The following is a 24,532-nucleotide window of genomic DNA, read 5'->3' on the forward strand; positions in this document are numbered from 1 at the left end:
AAGTCAAACCACTGGAGGGTTACAGCGTCTGCTGTGGCTTGGAAATCATAGCCTTGTTCTGGAAAAATGAGTGTGCTCTCTGTTTTTGATCAGAAGCCTATTGGAAAACAGTAAATGAAGAAACCCTGTTGGGAGGGTATTCTTGCATTCAGATCTGTAGAGTACATTCAGGCTGCATGGCCCAAATTGCCTTGAATTTTCTTTTTCTTGCCAGCACTCATTCTCACTCACATCCTTTTTATCTACAGGACTTTTCTGCTCTGCAGAACTTCGATATAATTATTCCCTGACACTCACCAAATAAATCACAGCACTGGTGCTATTGAAATATGGGGTTCTTTTCAGCAGCCCGGTATGTTCTCTTTGGAGATTAATTATTCCCTTTTCTTCTCTCTTCCAGACATTTACAGCCTGGTGTAACTCTCACCTCCGCAAGGCTGGCACGCAGATTGAGAACATAGAAGAAGATTTCAGGGATGGCCTTAAACTTATGTTACTCCTGGAAGTCATATCAGGTAAGACAGCCATTATGCAAAGTTTAAGTTCTCCAGTCTAGTGAGTCTGCTAAAGTACAGGGACTAATAGTTCAAGTTTGCACAAAGGTAAGGAAGAAAAAGCAAGTGTGACCATCTTGTGTGCTGGCATCATGGACTTAGGACATGGTTTGAAATTTCAGCTGGAAGGGGCAAAATAACCTCAAAGATACAAAAGATGGGCATCTAGGGCATGCAGTGCCATTAATTAGCACAGTAACTTTCGTTTCCCCACATTGCACCACCGTAGCAGTTCCCGTTCTCAAACTTCGTTATATAGTCCTATAGGGGTTCCCAGGTGTGTTTGTTCCTGTCCTTGTTTATATCCTTGGGGAAATGCAGAATGTTCCTCCTTCCCATGCCTGATACAAATGGGTCAGGGTTCGAAAGGCTGCAGAATGCTGAAGCGAGGTACTGAGAAGGGAATCCATGAGCCGTGGCTTCTTTCGATGTTTGCCAGAAACCAGCTGAGTCGAGTCCCTCGCATTATTTATTTTTGTCTTGTTTATCTTGTTAGTGAAATGCTCACTCATGCATAGGGAAGGCGGTGAAAGCTGAGAGGAAGCAGTGCGAAGAGCATGATAGGAGGGACACAAATGACTGAAGGGAGAATGTCTGGGTGCTTTTCTGTTCGGAAGCGGCATGTGCCTCCCCAGCACACATCTCTTGTCTCCTGACATTCATTTGTCTTTCTGTGCTTTTTATTTTTTTAAACATGCAGTCTTTTTGAACCCAGCCAACATACTTAAGGAAAGTCCCTTGCTGCATGCCTGGCACTGTGGCATATTCAGTCTTGTAGCTAGGATCAGGGCATTCTTGATCTCTTCAAGGCCACAATGACTCCTCTTTTCCTGTAGGGAAAAAACCCAGCTTGGAAACCCTTTTTTCCATTTAGCAAAAAGAGGATCACACATAGACCCTTGTCAAGTGTCGGTGATCCCCTTTGAAAGTGTAGGACAAGCGCTCACTTTGTTGTGGCATCGTGTGGTAAAAAATGCCATGGCCACAGAAGAAGTCAATAGGGTCTTGTCAGAAGAAAATGGGGCTGTTGTTCTGTCTCTCTCAGCTTCAGTTTTCATTGCTCTTGGCTGCAGTTCAAAGTAAACACTAAGTATAAAGGCTGGGCATGCAGTAATTTAAAACGAAAGGGTAAGTAACAGCAGGAAAGCAAGGCTGATGGTGCCCTGAATCCTTTGCAGTGCAGGTGGGTTCATACCATTCTACGAGATTTTTTACTGATGGCCATTTGTCCTGGGACATATTAAAAGTGGTCTTGGTGAAAATATGCGCATACACTTCATACAAATAATAATAATAATCATGTGGTGCCAAGCCCTCATGTACTAGTGTTAATCTTGCATTTAGTTAGAAGTGTGCTCTGTATGAAGACAACTGAGTGCAATATTTAAAGCACTTGGTTTTCATTTGGCTGGGTTCCTATAACTGTCCAACATGAGAGAATTGCTCTTTAATTTTACTGGAAAATAAAACATTGCCACTTTTGAGGCATATTTAGGGTGAATCTACATATTAGAGCCGTGGTAGCCAACCTGTGGTCTTCTAGATGCTGGCATAGCAATGAAGGGATTCACAGTCCAGCAAAATACAGAGACAGATTAGCCACCTTGCACTGAGGGAAAACATGTGATACTGTCCTCCTGGAACTATACCACTTGAGGGTACATGTGTGCTGACTGCATAAAGTGGTGCCTCGCAAGATGAAATTAATTCATTCTACGAGTGTTGTTGTATAGCGGAAATTTCTACTTGCAAAGCACGGTCGGAGGAAGCGTGGTTTTACGAAGAAGAAAAAACCCATAAACGTTTCGTTTTGCGAGTCACAGCCATAGGAAAATTTGTCTTGTGAGTCACCCTTTCGTTAGCGAATGCCTTTCGTCTAGCGAGTTTTTCGTCTAGCGAGGCATTTGTCTTGCGAGGTACCACTGTATTTAAATCTTTCTTTGCTGAAAAGCTCCCTCCTACTATGAATGAATATTTCCCCCCGAAGTATTTTTATTAAAGATTTCTTGATTTACAAAAGTATGTGCAATGTATCTCTCTCGTATTTTTTACATGTATCATTATTACAAATCAGTTTCATTTGTTCAGACATTGGGAAGAAAAAGGGGGAAAGAGATGGACAGGGGTGGGAGGATGGGTGGGGGTGGGATCGGATGACTATGCTTCTACTTTACTTAATATATGTAGGGTTTGATGTCAGCGTTGCTTGTGCGGGTTCTCTATGAAGATTTTAGGTTAGCGTTCTCTCAGTTTCTTATGAGCAGGGTGTTCATGTGAAGAAGCGTTCAGACATGTGATTCCTTGATTGCTTTCTGAAATGATATGGTCTTTGCGAGTGCATAGCATCTCAACTGTGAACACAGCTCTGTAGATTGCAGTTGTGGTATTGCAATAAAAGACAAACGGAAAGTTTCCCAAGATAGACTGTGTTCTTTCAGTTGTATATCAGTTGTTTACTGAAGGAGAATGAAGAAGTTGATTGAAAAAGTGGAACATAACTCTTCCCTTTCTGACTAGGTGAACGTTTGGCAAAGCCGGAAAGAGGCAAAATGCGAGTGCACAAAATCTCGAATGTCAACAAAGCCCTGGATTTCATTGCTAGCAAAGGAGTCAAGTTGGTATCCATCGGAGCAGAAGGTAAGTCGGAACCCGCTCCAGTGGGAGGGAGAATATCAGTGGGTCACAAAACTACTAAAATGATTACAGGAACTGGCCAACTTTTGCACTACAAGGTGATGGTTGTACCACTGTGGTGGTGATTGTTATGGAACCCCCTAAGTTCAACATATGTGTTTAGCAAGCAAAGACTCTGAGTCCTGTAGGGGACTGCAGATAACCATATTACACCTTGAGCCCAATTGCAAGTCTGGGTTCTACCAGGCTCCCCAGCAAGTAATGTCTGCCAAAGTCCAGAAAGTGTGTGGAATAAAACTGCACTGGATATTTGATGCAGTGCACAACAGGTAGATCATCTATTTTGAATCCCTTTGTGATTATGTTGGCTAGAAACTTGCAGAACACAGGGTGAGATTGCCTGGAAATTATACCTGTAAAGCTTCGGAAAGAGTTGTGTTCTCCATGCTCCTTCTGACATTTCCATACACTTCCTGGATAATTATTCTGCCTGATTGTACTTGAGGTTGTGGGCTAGGAATTCAGATAAGGGGGTGTGCTTTTGTCCAGTTCTAAAGAGAAATTGTTCACATTATGCCATAATCCACAAATTCACAATCATGGTGAACGACGTCCACATTTTGCATCTGGACGTTGGCTTACAGATCATGCAGCTTTTCAAAACTAAAACTCCAGTGAAAGCATTAATGATATATGTTATTACAAACTCATTTGCTTATGTAGCATGAAGTGGGATGGCTCTCATCTCTATGGAATGGTCTAGGGTCTAGGAATGGGGGAATATAACGAGGGTTGTGTGTAGGGTTAAGGGGTACTTTAAGGTTAAAATACGTTACCATCCATTTCTCTGGAGACAATGGAGGAGTGCACCTTTGGGGATGAGGTCAAGCTGTTGGACGGTTGCAGTAGCTGCTGTGACTGTAGAGACCGATGCAGGAGAGACATGTTTTGTTGCAGTTGGGGCAGATAAAAGCATCTGGTTGTGCTGCTGCAGATGCACCATGGCGTTTCTTCTCTCTGAGTTTGAGGAGTTCATACGTTAGTCCTTAACTTCAGCATGAGGTATTGCAAGAGTGCGGGCTGTACCCTGGTCAATGTGTTTCATGAATCTGCTTTGTTTTCTCCTGACTTCTGCCTATAGATATGAATGACAGAATCAATCTACATGTCAAAATAAATGCATGCCTGGTGTGTGGATTCCTACCCCACCCTACTGTAGGCATTTTGTTTTGCATGAAGATGTCATCATAGCAGTTCAGTGGGCATCTGGGGTTGACTGACAGCTTTCTGGTGCGAGGACTGCCCAATGAAAAGGCTTATAAAGTTTTCCAGACTGTGAATTTTAAAAGGATTTAAATTAAGGCTTTAAATAGCTGTCACTGTTGTAAACTAGAAAGTAAAAATTAATGAGGCAGGCAGAATGTATTTAATGTGACTCAGGCAGGAAATGCCACATCAGGCAGGTAGTACTTAATGAGAAAATCATCTTGAGTTAGTACCAGTTCGGGGTTGTTGTTTTAAATCACCCTTAGCTGTAATTTTTTTGGTCCAAAGCTCTCCAGTGTCATTCAGCCTACTGAAAGGTTTCAGCACCAGGCTGCTGTATATCATCTTAACCCTGAAACAGCAGCATCATTGAAAAAACAGGAATGCAGAATTGATCCAGTAATGGCAACATCAAAATGGCTTTCTGTGTGGTGAACAAGGAAATGGCTACTGAGCATTAAAAATGGCTATGAAAATAATTATTTACACAGCCAAGGCCCCCTGTGCAAATTGGGTTAAAAGAAGCTCTTTGCTGGTGTAGTTCACAACTATTTTCTACCAGCTAATGAGCTTTTCATCCTTCCTTGATCCCGATTAGCTGCACACCAGAAGTTCACATTTGATTGCAACATACAGTTAGAATTAGATACTATTGGGATAATTATTGAGATAAGCATTTTTATTCTCCCATTCATGCATTTCCAACATATCAGATAGCTACCAGGTTTTCAGACTCTTGAGCCCTGCTTCCATGGTATAACACTGATCTGAAATCCAACTACTGTATGTCAGCAAGGAGAAAACAGTGTTGGTTGATCACAACCTCTTACCAGCATAGAGAGCTATGCAAACATGCAGGGCTGGCTGTTATTGGGCAGAAGACACATACTGCTTGCAGCATTAAAAACAGGCAACTGTTTGTTTCTGTCTTCTTCCCACTCATAACTGGTGAAGTGCGGAAGTGACTGACAGGGCCATGGTCTGTTTTACCTCCATTCTATACATCAGCCAAGCCTATTAAAATTGAAGCCATAACAAACACATGTTCCAGCTTACATAAGCTTATATATGATGTTTTTAAGCTCTATCTCTCATGTTTCATTTAGTTCTCAGGCTAGAAGGGTGCTCTTTATTTCAGCTGCAGTCCATGAACCGTTTAAAGCAGCCACTGGATAGTTAGCATCCCAATGCAGTGGGATGTTGCAATGTGCAAGGCAATGAGTGGGATAAGACTAGGTACAAAGGCCTTATGCTAATGCACCCTTCGGTATCCTGTTGGTCCTCCAAATGCTTTTGGACTACAACTCCTATTATAGCCTCACATCAGGGCTGTTGGGAGTTGTGGTTCAAAACATCTGGAAGGCATCAGGTTAGTGAAGGCTGCGCTCGTGCAGTATTGAGAGCCATGTTGTTGCATTGCTGCAACAGCAAACAGGGATGGCACAACAGTGCTGAGATGAGAAAGTCCTTGCACAGATTTTGAGATGAATGAAGGGGGACATGGCAGAGACTGGACAAGTGAATGGTGGTGCTCAGTAGATCCCTACCCATAAGAATGAGAAGAAGGAGCTTGTGCAGCAGTCCTATAGGCTGGGTTCCTGGAAGTCCTTGTCCCATTGACACCAGTGGAATGAAGCTACCAGTTATTTTGTCTTAATGATCTTGTGGTTTTCACTGCCCTTAGGTTTTGGAAACCCAGCCAGATGGGCAGGGTATAAATAATAAATTATTATTATCTTATTGTTTCTGGTTAACCAGTGCTTTTTGCCTTTTAATATGCTTCTTGAGAATTTTCCTTCGGCTGGGAGGTATATGCATTAATGTTTGCCTTCCTTTGGAATTGAAAGTGGGGTTAATACACGGCAGTTTAAATATGCTAAAGATGTTGAATGAATATTGAACACATGTTCAGTTGTCAGAAAAACTCTGCTTTCTTAACCACCATTTAGTCCTCCTGACACCTGTTTTCGTAGAATCAACCTCCTTTCTCCACTTCTGCATGGCTAGTGGTTGGACTGCCTCTAAAAATACATTCAAACAGTCAAGAACTCATATAGATCTTAACAGTGAATTTTTAGCTTGTCATTTAAGACTAGAACAGAGGAAGGAGACTATTTTACACTCCAGAGGGTTAGGATTACTAGATTGTGAATGTGGTGGCATTTCAGAACCCTGTTCTTTCCAGCCACCAAGTTTAATTCTAAAATATTCAATATTTATTGCTCCTCCAGCTGCTCACCAAAGACATGAAAATACTGTCTTTATTTGCATAGCCTGTTAGCAGAGAATAGTTGTAATAAAAGCAATGGGATGGAAACAAATTCACTTGAGCAAAGCAATTTTTTTGTTTCCTGTGTGTCTGTTCTGTTTCTTTAAACAACTCTCCCTCCTTCACTGAATGTGCATTTCACTAAGAATCTCTGCTTGCTAATAGTGCTGCAAAAAAAACAGCCTTGGTTTACTAGCGAAGAAGCGATTATTGAAATATATATAGATATATGTTTCTGAGGCAAGACTAAAATATATTTTCCTGTAAATAGGGGTCTTGAACTTTCTGAAGGATGGGGAATGCTTTTGTTTTAGACCCCACCCCTTCTAATATCACTTAAATTGGAAAGGGGTTGCACTCTAGCAAATGTTTGTTAGGAGAAACAAACTCCTTCCCCTTTCCCCCAACACACTAGACCCTCTTTTCTTAAGGGGTTGCAGTGTGGGTCTATATATACTGCTCTCCCAACAATTCACATGGTGGTGTGATACTGATTGGCTGGCTTTGGCAACAGGTACACCAGAAGCATTTAGGGATCATTAGCATGAACCCCCCCCCCCCCCCCGCTGCATTGGCACAGAATTGCTTGCTAAGTTTTATCATGCTGCTAATGCAGATTATATTTGCTGCCACTGGTAATTTGAAGACCACCTCTGAACAGACAGTAGGTTGGTGGGCGGTGTCTTGAGTTTATTCAAGGGGGCAGGAACTAGTGGGAATCCCTGAGTAGCAGATTGGGAAAGACAGTGCACACAACCTTCTCTGGCCTCCACTTCTCCCAATATCCTCAGAAAGCTTTCCACAAGCAATAATGAGCTCATTAATAGTATCTGCTGAACTGCTTATTAAGTGCAGTTTTGTACAGAGGCATGGGATGGCATCAATTAGCAAGCAGCAAGTACAAATATATAATGACCGTAGAATATATAATGACCGTAGAAAGTCTTTCTAGCAGTTAATGCTCTGAGAACAGGAAACAGTCATTAAGGCTGTCACAAAGAGGGGGAAAATTCAAATGGACAAAGGAACCACATTGCAACAGAACTAGTAATATACAGTTGAGCCCTTTGATGTTTTCCTTCCCAACTTAATGATTGCAGATCTTGATCTCAATGAGGGTATTTGCTATAGTTTGTAATTCAGTGTAACAGCATTATCTATTTGCGGTTTAACTTGCATCACATACCTGGCACTTGTCCTCTTGTGAATGTGAAGGCACTTTTGGAATGGCTGTTGCCCAGCTACGCTTGCCAAAAATAATCATTGTGTTTGATTGTTATCCTGAACCAATAGTAGTCTCAATTCTCCCAGTGCCAATCCAAATAGCAACCAAAATAGTCTCGCCTAAAAGCACAAGGATGTTATAAGCAGACCCTGGGGAACCCTGAGGTTTTCAGAAGTTTATATGGAGTGGAGCGGCTGGATCTCTATAAATAGAAAAACTCCACATTGTAGAATTTTGTTGCAGGTTCCACCTGGATATACTGATAGCCATCTCAATGTGCCTAGCGCTGGTCCCCATCCAACTAAATCGGCACCAACCACATATAAGAAAATGTTATCAGTAGACCTGAGGAAATCCTAAGAACTGGAGAAGTACACACACACACACACACACACACACACACACACACAAATCTGTTGGGGAAAAAACTTTTCAGGGGGCCATGGGCAACCTCCCAAAACAATGTAATGAGAAGTGGGCATGGATTTTTTTATTTTGGTGTGTGAGGGGATAGAAACTTAATGGGAAGTGGGATTATAATGGAGTGTCTGGGATCCTGGAAAAGGAGCAGTCCACTCTGCAACATTTTGTTTGCAGGCCCCACTTGTTTTCCTAATTCTGAAACATGCTCACTTGTGACTCTTGTCTACCAAAGTTCCAAAGATGTTTTGAGCTCCGGTAGCAGCTGCTGAGAGGCTGTATTTCTCTTTTGCAGAAATTGTTGATGGGAATGCGAAAATGACCCTTGGAATGATCTGGACCATCATCCTCCGTTTCGCTATTCAGGATATCTCAGTGGAAGGTACATCCTAACGGGCCACCATCTCTCACAAAAGCACTTGTGGAATATTTTGTGTGTTGTGTATTTCCAAAATAGATAGCATACAAAACTCCTGTCATAGCTGGCTATCATCTACGGAAAGGGAAATATTGCCCCCAGAGCATGATCCAGGAAATAGCAGGTGGTACTTCTGCTTGCTTGGCGGTGTTACTACGATGCCGACTATATTTACAGTGACAAAATCCAGGGCTCAGAGTCCTCCATTTCATTGAGTTCAGTTCACTGCAGACCATTTCCCTGATCTGGAAGGCCATATTGACTAGTGTCCTGAAGGCAGAAATGTGAGGTCATGAATTGAGCTCAAGGGGTTCCTGAGAACGACTGAGATAATTATGTTGCTGTTAGCCTACAATGCAAAACCTCTCATTTTCTTTTGCATTGATACACCCTTCCCTCACACATAATGCAGAATTTGATGGGCAAAATTACTTATTTTGTGGAAGGAGCTATTTTGACTGATTAAACGACCCTCTGGGCTAGATTTGAAAAGCAATAGTTCTAGCATAGGGATTTTAGGGAACTGTTTACCCTTTGCAAATGTAATGTTAGTGCTGAATAACATGTTATGCCAGCACATCCCTTAAGTCCTGTGTGGACTTTCTGTGCAGCCTGCTTAGCTCAGTTGGTTAGAGCATGGTGCTGAAGACGCCAAGGTTGCAGGTTTGATCCCTGTATGGGGCAGCTGCATATTCCTGCATTGCAGGGGATTGGACTAGACGATCCTCAGGGTCCCTTCCAACTCTACAGTTCTATGATTTGGAGCCTATGTCATCCTAAATTTTGTTGTTGTTGTTTTTTTAAACTCTGTGCAGCACTTGGTCATCAACAACTGGAAGAAAAGGTCCCCCCAGACTTTTTGAGTTGCACAGCCTGTGCTACAGTGTAAATGGAAAGAGTTGCTCAAATCCTCCTCAGTGGCTTCTGACATTTTAATGGTCAGGATGAAGAGGCAGCTTTAAAACCCTAGTGAAAGAGCCTCACAAAGGTTGGCTAATACTTGTATCTTTTGTTCCCTAGAGACATCTGCTAAAGAAGGGCTTTTGTTGTGGTGTCAGAGGAAGACAGCCCCATACAAAAATGTGAACATCCAAAACTTCCATATTAGGTAACGTAAAGGTGATGGGGAGCAGCCTGTGACTTGTAATCTTTTCATGGTCTAGAGGATTTGAATGCTGCCTGGTCCTTAGCTCAACTGTTTTTAGCAGCAATATTAAGACCATTTGCAGTGGACTTGCCATCACAGTCCATTAAAGGCTGTGTGTGTGTGTGTGTGTGTGTGTGTGTGGCAATTGTACTCTGAAAGCTGCCCTACCAACTCAGGGGAAAGGGCTGAGGCCAGGAAAGGCTTCTTCCCACACTATACTCGGCACACAATAATGCCTTTATTATCCTCCTATCTGATGTAAATTAAAGTGCTTGTGCTGTTTACTTTTGTACTTCCAAGTTTGTGGATACATAGCCCAGTTCAAACATTACTGCATTCCTGGCTTCTTAAACCATAGTCTAACAAGCCAGGAATGAGTGTTGCCCGTCCACCCCACCCCATATACCGCCCCTGCATATCACCTCATTCCTATATTGATGCACCAAACATTGATGTCTGTAACAAGGGATGGTGGCTTAATGCTGATTTACTAACCAGGATTTTAGACCATGTTCAGATGCGGAACCATCATTTAAGCTAACTGTAGTTTCAGCTAAACGATGGTTTAGCAAGCTGGGGATGTATTGTGGCTGTATAAATATGTAATGACATGTAATCCTGTTCTTCTACACATAATCTCCTTTGGCCTGTCATTAGCAGAGGATGATTTATTGAGTCAATCCAATAGCGATCAGTAAAAGAATATATATTATTTATTTTTATTATTCACTTGGCACTAGAAACCTCAGAACTTTTTTTACATACTGAAACGTTTTGTAGTTGGCAATGTGGAAAGGCTTCAACTGAAGCAGAGGTGAAACTTACTCATGCTCTGATTCTTACGGAGTATAGGACAAAAAACAAACCCCATTCCTGGATGAGTATAGTTAATGGTGTCCTATCTGTCTCACAGCTGGAAGGATGGCCTTGGTTTCTGTGCCTTGATTCACAGACATCGTCCAGAACTCATTGACTATGGAAAACTAAGAAAGGTACCTGGTTATGTTTTGGGATGTTCCTAGTTCAGATGTCTTGGGAGGATGGAAACCTGTGCTGGCAAACTTGGATAACTAACTTGCCCATAAGATGAGAGAAATGGATGAGAGAAAGGAGGTCTCTGAAGAGCTCAGATGTTTTGGTTTACTTGATTTCTGTCTGTTAGTTCCTGGTGGAGATTTAGACTAGCAGCAGGTAAGAAAGTCTTTGGACTTTGGAAACACAACTCAGGTAATTCCCAAAGTTAGACTGGCACATTCAGCCAGGACATATTAGAGACTAATATTTTCTTAGGCTGACTGAGCTTATCAAGCCCAGCAGTGTCTTTTGGGAAGCTGTAGTGGAAAGCATGGCTCCAATTCCATAGTGGAATGCATAGTTAGTGGAGTCATCTGTTGTTTGTACAAAACTGCATGGTTGTCCACATTACCTCTTCTTTAAGCTACAATTGTAAGCCTCTTGGGTTTATAACTTTCAGAAATACTGTTGTAAGCTGCTCTGAGCCATGCAATAAGGTAGGGCATAGATCAAATAAATTTGCTTGCCCAGCTTAAACCATGATAGGCAGAGGAAACAGGAAAACAAAATTCTGCTGCTGGGCAGATTTGGGAATGTGGTTGCCCAAAGAGGCATCAGATATTCATTCCCACTATCTTGTAGAAGCTATTAAGTTGATATAGTCCAATGGTAAGCCATGAATCTGATATTCTTGTTCATTAAGGAAACTGGATAAAAAGTGTAACATTTTTTTCTCTAGTAACCTAAGAAGCATGTCATCTTGGTCAGTAAAAATAGCATCTTTTTTGTGACTGACACCTCCAGCCCTGATTATTTTAACAGTAACCAAAACCATATATTTTACTAGGTGAGGTTCCTTGCATCCCAGACAGACATAGCTAACAGTGGTTGCTCGTTCCTCCTACCCTGCTTCAACAGTTTTTGCTGATTCGCTGTTGATAGAAAGGTGGTGATTGGTGACATTGTAATTATTGCCATGGCAATATCATAGGAAGTTGCTAGGAGGGGAAGATGTCTGTGCGAGTCAGCATTTTTATGCTGAGGTAGGCGAGATGCAGTAAGAGACTCTAGCATTCATTTCTTATGTCAGCAAAATCAGCATGCTTGTGATAATATTGTTAGCAAGTGAAATGATCCTTATAGTAACTACGGTTCCACACACAGAGACCTCTCTTGTGACTATACCTGAGCACAGCCTGGCTCTGTGTTCATGGGTCTATATATACCTAAACTTCCTAATAACTATAGTGTATGCTGTATGGTACTCTGAGAAAGATACATCAACAAGTATACTTGTCTCAGACAGACAATCTCAAGCTGTCCTCCCTTTTGGTGCAATTATTTGCACCCTTACCTTGGTATAGACCTCATTTAGCTCAGTTCAACAGGCTGCAAGTCATGAAAAAAATGTTTTTGTATCCTCAAATTTCAACAAAACAAAGGCAGATATTTCAACTAATATATCTAACAATTTTGGATAGGAGAAGACAGACAAAGGAAAACTGGGGTGGGCCTCATCCTCTAACCTGTTTAACATTCAGTGCAAGAGAGCCCACTGGAACAAAAACCCTATGAAATATAAATTTGCTTCAATAGACAGTTTTTCAGTCAGACAGTTCAATTGGGTTTGCAGCTGGCCTGCTCCCAGAGTAGAGATTCTATACGTGTAGAGGGTGGCTTCTCATACTGCACCTTACCAAGTCAGGGCATTAAAAAGATTTTGCACCTTCTCTCGTTGCAACTTAGACAAATCAAGGACAAACGTCTTAAGCTGACAACTCTCATGCTCAGTACTGGTCCAGTAAGTAGGCAGACTAGTGGAAAGGGGAGATGACGGAATCTGTGGCGTCCTTTCAAAGTCCTTAAAGAAGATGTTACAGAGAGGCCTTTTGGAAAATGCACATAGCCCTCATAGTTGCCCTTTACTGCATTTGTGGTGGTGGGAAGTGGAGGTCATGTCAACACTCCACCTCCTAGTTCACTAGTAGAAACAATCCGACCTGGGAGTGTTAAATGCATATTTTTGTGGCATGTGCAACTCATATTAATGTTGTAGTTATCAGTTAGTCTAGAATATGACTCTAATGATCTCACTTATCAATGGCCTAGTATGGTATATAAATAGTTTCTTCTGCCATGTTTTTACATATTGCTAACTTAAACTATTCATTTCCTAGGATGATCCTCTCACTAACCTGAACACAGCTTTTGATGTGGCTGAAAGATACCTAGATATCCCCAAGATGTTGGATGCAGAAGGTAAAGTAGAATCAAAATTCGATTTATTTCCCCACACACACACTCACACCCAAGAAGTTCCACAAACTTTCTACCTCTACTTAACTAGTTCTTCCAAAAGTTCCCCACCCTTCTTATCAGGTACCTAGACTAGAATAACTGCAATTTTTTTCCCTATTGGCTGGATCCTATCCTGATAACATTTGAATAACTGCACAAGAAGTGTGGATAATGGAAGGTTCTATGTCAGGGCCCCTAGGGAGCAGCAGCATGGATAACGGAACCTTCTAACATGATCTGCCACGTAATTCTGACGTGAGATCTGATCTTGATGAAGTAGTCTCCATGCATCACCAGAAATGTATAAACCAGGCCTAAGATGAATAACAGCATGGTTGCATTTATACTTTCTCCCAAATTTCCCTAGAATTCTCTGTACTTCCCAAAACTGCTCCGTAGCTTGTGGAGCTCGTTTGTAAATTCAGTAGTAATAGGACACCTGTTTCTGACTGGGCTGGGACTCCACCATGAACAAACAAGCTGAATTCTCAACAAACAGCAAATGACATGGTATCTCTACAGTACATAAGGAGAGGTGGAAACAAAAGCAGATCATCCTGCATTGTCTCTCACATACTAGTTATATTTCCCCGGGCATTTTATTTCCTGAGCCACCACACTTGTTAATCAAGGGATCTAGCATGTGACCATTATAACCTTCAGTTCTCAGCAGCTAGATTCCTGGAAACATGTGTTAAATTTCCCCTTTTGCCATGTTGTCGCTTTTGCGTTTTGAAAATCTACACTGGCTCTGAAATCCACAGTTTTCAAGTTGCCTTTGTTGCTCGGTTCCCTTTCGTGACATTTTCTTTTTTTCCCCTTAAAATTTGGGAGAACATTTTGTACTGGCTATGCTCTGTCCATTCCTCATTACCTCTATCCAGGGAGCTTTTGTGACCAAAGAGGACAGTGTATTCGACTAGTGTATTCGACTGATATTTTAAATAAAAAAAATCATCTTTATCAGGACTTCTTTCATTTGCGTAGTATGGTGTTAGATGCAGCTAACGTAGGTAATGATACCTAATTCATCCCAGCGGGTAGCCTCAGATGGAGTCCCAAAGTTGCTGGCTCTGAATTTGACTAAGAGCATTTCTTATCCTTTGGGATTTGCCACCAAACTGAACTATCACAGGTCACTGAGACAGATGTAGGTCCCATGGAAGCTCACAGAAAAGCAGCTGGTTAGGTGCATGGCAATATGGTTCTCTTTTTGTGTTCTCCATCACCATTATCATCCTCAAAGCAGCAAGGAAACACTATGAAAACATTACATGGCCTGAGCTTGAAAGGTGATGAGCACCTGCTTTCCTTAGACGCTTGGAAAACTCAGACCAACAGCCTATTGAGAACGGTGCAGAAGGTGGCCATTTGCTTTCATTCACTGAAACAGCAGCTTAAAATCGTCTTTCATCTTCCCAATTTAGCACACACAATTCTTCTGTGTCCTACTGGGCGCTTGCATCAAGAACATGTATTTTTTTGTGGTAAGGAGAAGAGGACAGGGACAATTGCCCTAACCAAGAGGGGAAATCGTCTTCCAAGAAAGTATCTAAAAGACCTATATGTAGAGAATGTGTAGGTTCTAATAGTCACACCCATAACCTTTTGGTGATCCATCTCGCTTTGCTCACATCCCATGAGTTGATATGCTCTTTAACTTCAGGTTTTCTTTGACAGACATTGTTGGAACAGCCCGTCCTGACGAGAAGGCCATCATGACCTATGTTTCTAGCTTCTACCACGCCTTCTCAGGAGCCCAGAAGGTATCGCAGGATTCCAAGCTCCCTCCACACAGCGCACCTGGTCCTCTTGCTAATGTCCAAACCTTTTTTTCTTTCTCTCTCTCTCCTATCTAGCTACGGGCATCTTTATTATTATTTTTGGCAGAGTTGGCTTGTTGGCTCCAAATGGCTCTCTGTGTATTTATCATTTTGGGGGTGCAGATGGGGTCAAACACAATCCTACAGTCAGTGATGTAGTGCAGATCTGTACTTGGGTGCAAGTTAGCAGGTCACTCTCATGGCATCGGGAGCTCTGCTTTTATCCACAGGACACAAAGATCTCTCTTGAGGTGAATCTCAGGGAGGGGGGGCAGAGAAAGTATTTTGCATAGTAATTTGTCATGCATAGTGATCCAGCAACATAACATTCTACATGCCAGCTAATCCATGATGAATTGCTTTGCTGAGCAGCAACAGTGCTGTGCGATTGAGCCTCCTTACTTTGCAAAAGAGCATAATTTTAAGAAATAAGACCTGGATGCCACAGAACAGAAAATGTGCATTCCGTTTGCCAAATACTCTGAAAACATTACTGACAGGATGTCCCAAACAGGAAGTTTCCACAGAGCATTGCAGTTTGATGAATCAACTGTTCTTTGGTATCTGAGAACTCATCGTAGAGCAAATGGGTTGTGCAGTACAAGTCCGTGCTTGTTCACTCAGAAGTTAAGTGACACTCAGTTCAGTAAGGTGTTCTCCCAAGTAAGTGTGTAAGTAGGCCGAAGCTTGAAAGTGGATCCAGAAGTCATGTCATGCTAAAGTAGACTAAATGCTAACCTTTCACTAACTACAGCTTAAGACAGTGGTGGATGGAAGTTGTGGACCACCTACAATTGTGCGTTATCAGATTATGCCTTAATTGTTAAGAGATCCTGAGCATGCACTCTTGCTTTGTGGGCCACAAGGGTTCTGATAGAAAGTAGACCATTCAATACTGAAGCCTTGCCTAAATGGACAGATATGTATGTCTGTGTCTTCTAAAGTGAAACAGGGAGCAGTATGATAATACTTCAGATGTAAACTGCATTTCTAGAATTCCCCTGTGACATGCCATTGGCGTTCTGTCATTTTACTGCAATTGCACAATGCAGTCACCTTAAAATCAACTGTACCAGGCAAGGGGTTACTCCACATCTTTTTCCAATGCACACAGCTGAAGTTAAAAAAAAAAATCGTCTGTTTTTAATCTGCAGTTTTATAGATGGAATATCTGGTTGCTGTGCCCACAGCATAAGGGGAAGAGCTGTATGCTCAGAAAATGCACATGGGACAGCCCTAGTAAGATGTCAAGCACTGGCACTGCAAGAACAAATCTTCTCTGCCTTGCATCTGGGTTTTGTCATGCTTTTTAATTTCTATATAATGTCTTCATCAAATTTAGCTACTTTACTGCTTGTGTAGAACGGGCACACGGAACTGGCTCTTTACTCCCCCAGAAAAAGCTAGATTTGCCCATCTGCAAGTTAGTTGAGCCTACTGACTGTGGAGTTGTGTCATTGCAATGTGGACTAGGCTGGTTGCTTGGAAACCAAAGCTGAAAACGGGAGGTGGGAACGAGTGCCACAGGAGTCCACAAAGCCAACCCTGCCGGTCACGTTCTGATCCGAATTCCCAGCTCTCCGCATGGAAATCTGTTTGGCCTGTCCTGCAATGCATGATGGGAAATTTTCCCCTCTCTTACCACCCATGACTGTTTTATTTTATTCTGTGTGCTGCTTCTTACTTTATCCTTTCAACCTCTTCTCCTTCTTTGCACAGATATTATAGGCACGCTAAGGCCGGATGAGAAGGCCATTATGACCTATGTTTCATGTTACTACCACGCCTTCTCAGGTGCGCAGAAGGTGAGACTTTACTCCTAACAAACCCCCTCCTCTTCCTTCTGTTTCCTGCCCACCAAATTTAGAGGAAGATACCCTAAACCGTTAGAGGTATGGAATCCAGTGCTGGCTGTCATATTGAGCTATCTAATATTGTCACAACTTCCTTAGCATCTTGGGTGATTTTTTAAAAAAACACTCTTTAGCTTTGTTGAGAACTCAGTGGATTTTTTTTCAATGTAGTGGGTCTCTCTGCTTTTTCCCAGACAATATTTCTGGCCTAGAACACCCAAGTTGCAGCCTACTGGTTCAAATTAATATTGTAGAATATATTCAGTACTTTGCTGACAGATCGGATGGCTGCCTATTGGAAAGCGCATTGCTAGTTTCAGCTGGGTGCTGGTTTCCTTAGAGTGCTCTGTTCTCAGTCATTTTTGGTGGCTGATACAACACTGGTCCACCATTGGCAATGCTAAGCCTGTTGGGAGTGTTTTAAAGACCCAGCTCTAGAGTAGCTTTTAGCCATCAGTAATAATTACTATAGGGCTAAATGACTGAGGTCAAAACTCCACATGATGCTCAGTTGCAGAAGTTCTCTGATATTTTCCTCCATGCTAATCTTTTGCTCCAGACTGTAATTTCTGCAGCTGGATTTACTTAAGAACATGTTCAAAAAAAGCTATGCATGATTGAGCATCATGCATAGATTACTCCCCATTCATGCAACCTAAAACCAATTGTTCAGCAGGGTTTATTTTATAAGCAAGAGGTCTCCATTATTATTGGCAGTATACCAACAGTGGTCGTTAATTTCCGAGCAGCTACTTTTCCAAGTGAAGTCAGAAAATTGCCATTCAGCCTTTATGTGGCCATAAAAACAAAACCCTCTGCTGCTGCTGTTGCTGCTGCTTTACCATCAGTGGAATCTGGTCATGTCTACGTGGATATATATAAATGGCCACTTCTGCTTTGACAGGTGTTCTCCCAATGGGAGACCTCAGAAGGTCTCGTTCTGTAGATGCCATGCTCATGGAATTCCTGCTCGGTTTACTTACTGTTTCAAGGCCAAACTCTAGTGATTTGTGTAAGCTGGGATGGCTGTTCTCTTACATGTTTTTCACACAGCCAGCCTTTGATGCCAGAATTGATTATCACAGTCTCTGCATACACCTTTTAACTTTTTCTCTGCCCCATGTTGCTTCTCTTTGCTTCCATCCATCTGTGTCCTTCCTCTGCCGGTAGTTCTGGTGCTTTCCCTCCTTGTACCATTTATGGTGTCCCCTTATGGCTTTTTTATCTATGTAATCATCTCTCAGTGGATTTCTCCTCCCTTGACATTTTGTACTCGTCTGCAAAATATTTGGCTTCTGTTGGTTCTGTATCACTGCTTAGATGCATATTGTGGAAAAGCTTTGATTCAAACACACGTGTGTCTTTCAGCGGTGGCACTGACAAAGTGCATTTATACCTGAGTAAAAGATGCCAAGGGGAAAACAGACCTTAGTCCAGGCTCCTTGGGCACACATTGGGCAATTAAACACTGATAAGGATAGCTGATAATGTAACAAGACCAGACTGAACCAGACAACCATTCCACAAAGTTCTCTTTCTTGGACCCTATTCTCCATTCTGCAGTCACATTATAACTTTTTCCTATCCCATATTTGTTGGTAGATTCATAGAGGTTCTCAGGCACAGGTGTAACTCTAAGCTGAACTGAAATATTGCAAACTAGGCGTGCTCTGGTCCATGGGGTCACAAAGAGTCGGACACGACAAACAACTAAACAACAACAACAAGTTGAAAATGTTCGTTCTGGGGCCTAATTCATATGATACTGACATGCCATGTTAGCTGCTGAAAAACTGACTTCTTTGTGGCCTGCTCCCTTGTCACCTTGGGACTGAATGAGATGCAACATAGTGTGAAAAGATATCCACTTGTGCTATGGGGCTTCTCTTTCCTCTCTTCTCCACAAGCAAATTTCTGTTGCTTAAGCAGGCAGACAACATCAGATGTCACCAATATTTAAAAGCATCTTCTCTGAAAGTACTAAATGACATATTTTGTAGTTTTTAAAATACGTAGTGACAGCAGACCTTCGAAATATGTATTTTTTAAAGAATACATTTAATTCACTAATTACCCTTTCAGCACAAGCTTATAGAAAATCTGGGACATGAGTGTTTCTTCAGGGAGCATTCAAACTTTGCTCAAAGGCCATGTTTCCAGTTTTGTTTTGTTTTTACCCTGAAATTGCGTAACACTGCTCTGGATTTAATATATATCTAGAAGACAGCATGGACTATGGATCTCAGTGCTGTAGTGTTCTAGAATGGGGCACAAGAGCTTTGTTCAGTGGTGGGGCCTATTGCCTGATGCCTTGAAACGGCTGATAAGATACAAATGAGAACATCAGTTGCACAACATCTGGATAGTTGTCGGAAGATCAATATATAATCTCGAGTTTAGCAGAATCCAAAGTTTTATTTTTTAAAAATTAAAAAAAATTGAATGCACCGTCAGCTAGCCAATCAGCCCAACAATGAATTCATGACCTGGAGGAAAGAGTTAGGGTCTCTTTCCCTTTGTAGCAGTCCAAATCTGGGGCTATTGCAGAGTGATTAGCAAGCATGCATTTCGGCCTTGGCCCAGGAGCACAGAGTGTCTTTTCAAGCTCTGCCCTCTTACTTGACAAGGTGACTTACTGTGATGTCGCTCCATTTCTCATTCAGATTTCTCATTACTGCTACCAGCCCTGAAGGGGAGGTCACATGATCAACTTTCTGCTTCTTTCATTCTCTTATACTGAGTCTTTAAAGGTACAGGGGCCCCAGCCTGCCATGACGTGTATGTGACTGGCTGCTTTTCCTTCATATGATTTTTGTGTGTGTGTGTGTGTCTATGTATTTCTACACATATACTTGCTTTGGTCCATTTGCTTTCTCCCCCCCCCCTACCCTAACTGCTTCTAACTTTAATAACACTGAACTGCATGAGTGTTTTTATTACTAGATGGTTTTAAATAATGTGTTTTTAATGCACTGTCAAAGGAGATTCCTGGAAATAATTATAGGCAAGTCTTTTGATTAAGCTTCCGTTTGATAGGTAGCATTTCAGGATCCCATCATTAATCTGTGATGAAAAGACAAATGTCCACATTGTTTTATATACCTACTATGTTAAGCCTACACTCATTCATTTAGACACCAGGGGAGGTAGGGAGCCATATCTATGCTGTTATTTCTTAATGTTGAGACAAAGAGGCGAGGCATTATTGGCACTATCTAGCCTTACCTGTTCTGTGGGTAGCATCTGGGATTAACGGTCTAGTCACCTGTAGGAAAATACTGTGGGCATATATTTGCTCAAGATACATCTTGGACCCATTAATGAAAGTATACTCCTTTTGTTACTGGACAGTGGAACAAGTTACCCAAATAAGTTAGAAGTCTCTGTACTTGCAAGTTTTTAGGGAAAATAGCAAGATTCTTAGTAGAGCGAACTTACCAGTACTTTAATATCAATACTTTAGGGATGTCAGATAGTGGTGGCATAATACAACCTTTCCCCTCTGCAATTCACATGTATAATATAATACATTTAATTACAGCACCAGAAGAGAACAATTTATATTGAGAATGTTAAAGTGCTGCCAACCGGAAGTGGCTAAAAGTGCCCCATTTGTTAAAAGAGGCCTGTTTGGTTTTGAAAGCTTGCATAGTCCTTTCAATGGTGGATAAAAAGCAGGTTGTTTCTGCTCCAGAATTCTGTGCAAGCCCAAAATCTTAGGATTTCTAGAGAATGGTGCTTCAGTGCCCTTTCTAGTTCTGTGATTTGTCAATACAAAAGAATATGCAAAATGAGCAAGTAAAGTTAATGCACGTTCAGTTAATTTTCATAATGTTTCAGAATTCAGCTTGCCTTGCCATACAAAAATTGATTACCACACATCCCTAAACAAAACAAAACAAAAGGTAAATGTTGTCATTTTGGTTTATCTTCTCTGGAGCCAAAAGCTTAGTGTTGAATGTGAGCATCAGCATTGTAGGAAACTGCTTCGGTGTCCTCTCAGTTTTGATATGGAAGCTCCCTGTCTTCAGATGGGATAGCCTAGTGGGGTTTTTTAAAAGCTATTTACTTATTTATTATAAATATTTTTATTCTGCTTCATCCCTAAATCTGCCCAAGATAGCTACCGGTATATCAAGATGTTCAGAATGCTCAATTCTCTCACAAAGTAAAGGAATTCTTAGAATGATTTTGAAATATACTAAGACTTTCACTACAAGAACTCAGCAAGGAAGCTGCTTGGGGGGAGGAAATGTCTCCATGCTGTAGATGTCCTGGGTTGGTTGGCAGGTAGATGGTTTCATCCCTCTTGGGGGATTGTGATGAGGCATGTAGGATGAGATGGCTTCTCATATATGTTGGGCCTTCTCTAACCAGGTGCTCTCAAAATGTTTTAGACTATAGCTCCCATAAGCCCAGAGCCAGCATTGTCCAGGGGCGAGGAACTTTAGACCTGGGGGTGAAATAAAGGATTCTCCTCAAGGCACACGCCCCTCCTCAAGCACATCCTCTTTCCCAAGGCCAAACCACTTCTTTGGCCTTACTTCATGACCTCCTTGAGAGTTCTTGCTTGACTGAGAAATGGTGTTGGATTCTGATAATGACTTGTTGGCGTGGCTGGAAGACAGAGAGGAGGATGTTAAGTGGATGTAGAAACTAAGTCTACTGTACAAAGGTAAAATTGTTCTACCTAGTTTTGAATGTCCCTGTCACTGCTGGCATGTTGCCTCCAGAAGAAGAAACAGCCCTTGGGATGAAAAAGGTTTCCCTCCCCTGTTTTTGTCCAAATCAACTGGAGTGTTGATTTTGTTTTTGTTTTTGCTAGTTCCAGCGAAGTCTAAAAGGAAAATAGAAAAAAGGGTTTCAAACTTTTAACAAGTAATGGCTCAGCTTTTTTTTTAAAAAAAAAATGAAATTATGTTACTACCCTCTGAAGATCTGAAAAATAATTCAGTGGGTATATATTGTTGCATTGGTGTCCCAGTTCAAGTGAAAGATACAAGGGACAGTTTTGTAGCCTCTTAGGACTGTACAGCTTTGTACTTCAGGCTTCATTTCTCTTCCTGCTGACTCCAGTCTGCTCTTTCATTGAGGCCCTCTGCCCTCATGTAACTTTGAGGCTGAATTGGCAGGGTGGGATGAGTCTGTAGACTACTCAAACCCAAGACAACCTTTGGCGGTAATTCCTAAAAATATACATCAGTTATTCTATTTTTAAAAATCTAGTACAGTATATGTAATAATGAGAACTCTTGTAAGATTAAGGGAAGTTCATGTTTCTTCCAAAACCTGAGGTTGTGAGACGATCACAGCAGAGCTACAGTTTCATATGAGAGCACTTTGATAGCTTTGAACATTTGGATATGTATGGAATAGATATCAACAGTAGACCTGTGGCTTCACACTTTCTTCAGGAGCAAGTTAGTTTTGGTGAGAAGTGATTCCTTGTAGCACCTCAAAACAGAGGTGGAAGAATAACTACAAGCAAAATGGAAAACATTGATCATTTGAGGTGGAAGAATGTTATTCTACAAGCAAAATGGAAAACATTGATCCATCGAGACAAATGGGGTTAGATTTTTACCTCATTTAGTTTTATAGGATGGTCTTGGAGAAGGTTTGGATAGGCACTTACTTGTTCCAAGAATAATTTTCCACTTTATGCATTCTATCTCATACCATACATTGATGTGCATAGATATGGATGTGCACCTAAATGGATATGGGCAAGTGTCGAGAGTAAAAAACCTCTTAGGCATTGCAAGTGTACATTCACATCAAAACTCTCAGAAGAGAAATAACAGCAGGAGCACTTCAAAATCTTCATAGTGTGGAGATAAATTTGGACCTCTTAGACACAGAGCGGACTGTGCAAGCATCAAGAAGCTAAAGGAAACATCTTTGTTAACAATGTATTTTTCTTTCTGTCTTTCTAAATTTCGGTAGGCGGAAACAGCAGCCAATCGTATCTGCAAGGTGCTGGCAGTTAATCAAGAGAATGAACAGTTAATGGAAGACTATGAGAAGTTGGCCAGTGATGTAGGTATTCCTGATTTCAATTTCTTGACAGTGGAAATGGAAAGATAGATATTCCATAGAACATCCTTCTGCAACCTGGTTCTCAAAATGCTTTGGATTATAAACTCCCATCAACCCCAGTCAGGGATGTGCACTATGGTCTAAAACATCTGGAGGGCAACAGATTGAGGATGACTGCTATGGGACCTATATATTTCTCAGTTTTGGATCCCAGCTATCAAAGCAATATATATATTTTAAGTATGCAGTTGCAGGAGTCTATAGTCATGTTAAATTCATTCTGGTATGACCTTCAAGATCATGTAAGTAAAGCTCCTTTAACGATCTTTATCTGTCTATCATCTATCTATTTCAAAACCCAAATAGCACTGTATAATGCTGGAGCCAAGCAACTAAACACTAAAAGGGTAAAGAAACGGATGACATAGGCTATAGGAAAGAGCGCATTAACTGATAGTTTGTAGTTACTCCTGGCATGTGAATGGAATAGTGGCCTACAGGTGGTGGCAGCAGGCATGGGCAAAACAAAAATGTTAAATTAAGTCCAATGCTGCTGCAGAAATGGCCAAAGGAAGCCTATAATCACCCCAAATGTAGTTGTAGTAATAGTAATAGCAGTAGTAGTAATATCACTACAAAATGAACTCAAATGCCACAAGGACTAGGAATATATGCAGCCCGGGAAGAATATCCTCAGAATTGGTCCCTCACCAAAAATCAGTGGAAATAAACTCAAAAGCATGATGTAGAAATTCTCATTAGCCCTGTTGAAAATTAAAAGCTGGATTGCGTGCTTATCTTACTTGAGGTTTCAGGTCCTTAAATATGCTTGTAAGTGTAAAGTCTAGAGATGCAAAGTGTTCAAACACACACAAACATATAAGTCTGTTAAACTAGATTTCTGCCAGTTGCTGAACCTTGCTGGCAAATAAAATTACAATCATGAAAGGCAAGATGATCGTAGGACTAAAACCACAAATAACCAAAAATAAAAAATAAAAAAGTCAAACCCTTGTCCCTGTTAAATGTCAGCACTGATGGGTTTCTAATCTTAGCAGTGACCCCTCTTTCTTTTTTGACTTGCTTCCTTTGTTCAGTTGCTGGAGTGGATCCGCCGCACCATACCTTGGCTGGAGAATCGGGCTCCAGAGAACACCATGCAGGCCATGCAGCAGAAACTGGAGGATTTCCGAGATTACCGCCGCCTTCACAAGCCTCCCAAAGTCCAAGAAAAGTGCCAACTGGAAATCAACTTCAATACGTTGCAGACTAAGCTGCGACTTAGCAACAGGCCCGCCTTCATGCCTTCTGAAGGGAAAATGGTATCGGTGAGTGTGTTTGGCCGAGTTCTGTGCAAAATACAAGTTTTCTAGGTACATGCTGTATGGCTGCTGACACTTTCAAGTGGCCAGTGATATCCCATCCTGGTATTAAATGGACTTTCTCATCACAGTCTGTGGTCCACAGAGATAACCATTCGTGAATGGTATAGCTCTTGCAAGTTGACAGCATGTTCTTTTCTAGTCAACCACTATAGAACATGGATGCAAAATGATTATTAAGGGTGTCACA

The 24,532-nt window shown here is 41.5% G+C and overlaps 1 protein-coding gene and 1 non-coding gene across 3 annotated transcripts in view; both read left to right on the top strand.

Moving 5' to 3' along the window:
* Nucleotides 1–362: 362 nt before the first annotated feature.
* LOC117045722 (alpha-actinin-1-like) overlaps nucleotides 363–24,532 on the top strand; it is a 40,681-nt gene continuing 16,511 nt past the window's right edge. The window contains exons 1-9 of one of the 2 annotated variants that reach the window (XM_033147061.1): nucleotides 363–515; nucleotides 3,072–3,191; nucleotides 8,664–8,750; nucleotides 9,807–9,894; nucleotides 10,847–10,925; nucleotides 13,125–13,206; nucleotides 14,926–15,011; nucleotides 22,868–22,960; nucleotides 24,058–24,288. In XM_033147061.1, the coding sequence (XP_033002952.1) occupies nucleotides 491–515; nucleotides 3,072–3,191; nucleotides 8,664–8,750; nucleotides 9,807–9,894; nucleotides 10,847–10,925; nucleotides 13,125–13,206; nucleotides 14,926–15,011; nucleotides 22,868–22,960; nucleotides 24,058–24,288 (891 nt within the window). In that variant the 5' untranslated portion in view covers nucleotides 363–490. Of the gene's footprint in view, nucleotides 516–3,071; nucleotides 3,192–8,663; nucleotides 8,751–9,806; nucleotides 9,895–10,846; nucleotides 10,926–13,124; nucleotides 13,207–14,925; nucleotides 15,012–16,787; nucleotides 16,874–22,867; nucleotides 22,961–24,057; nucleotides 24,289–24,532 lie in introns of both variants that reach the window. The other variant, XM_033147071.1, reaches the window with a different exon arrangement.
* Nucleotides 9,397–9,470, top strand: TRNAF-GAA. Its single transcript has one exon. It is a non-coding gene; the product is annotated as a tRNA-Phe (tRNA).

Source organism: Lacerta agilis, chromosome 1 (genome assembly GCF_009819535.1).
Source record: "Lacerta agilis isolate rLacAgi1 chromosome 1, rLacAgi1.pri, whole genome shotgun sequence".
Lineage (NCBI taxonomy): Eukaryota > Metazoa > Chordata > Lepidosauria > Squamata > Lacertidae > Lacerta > Lacerta agilis.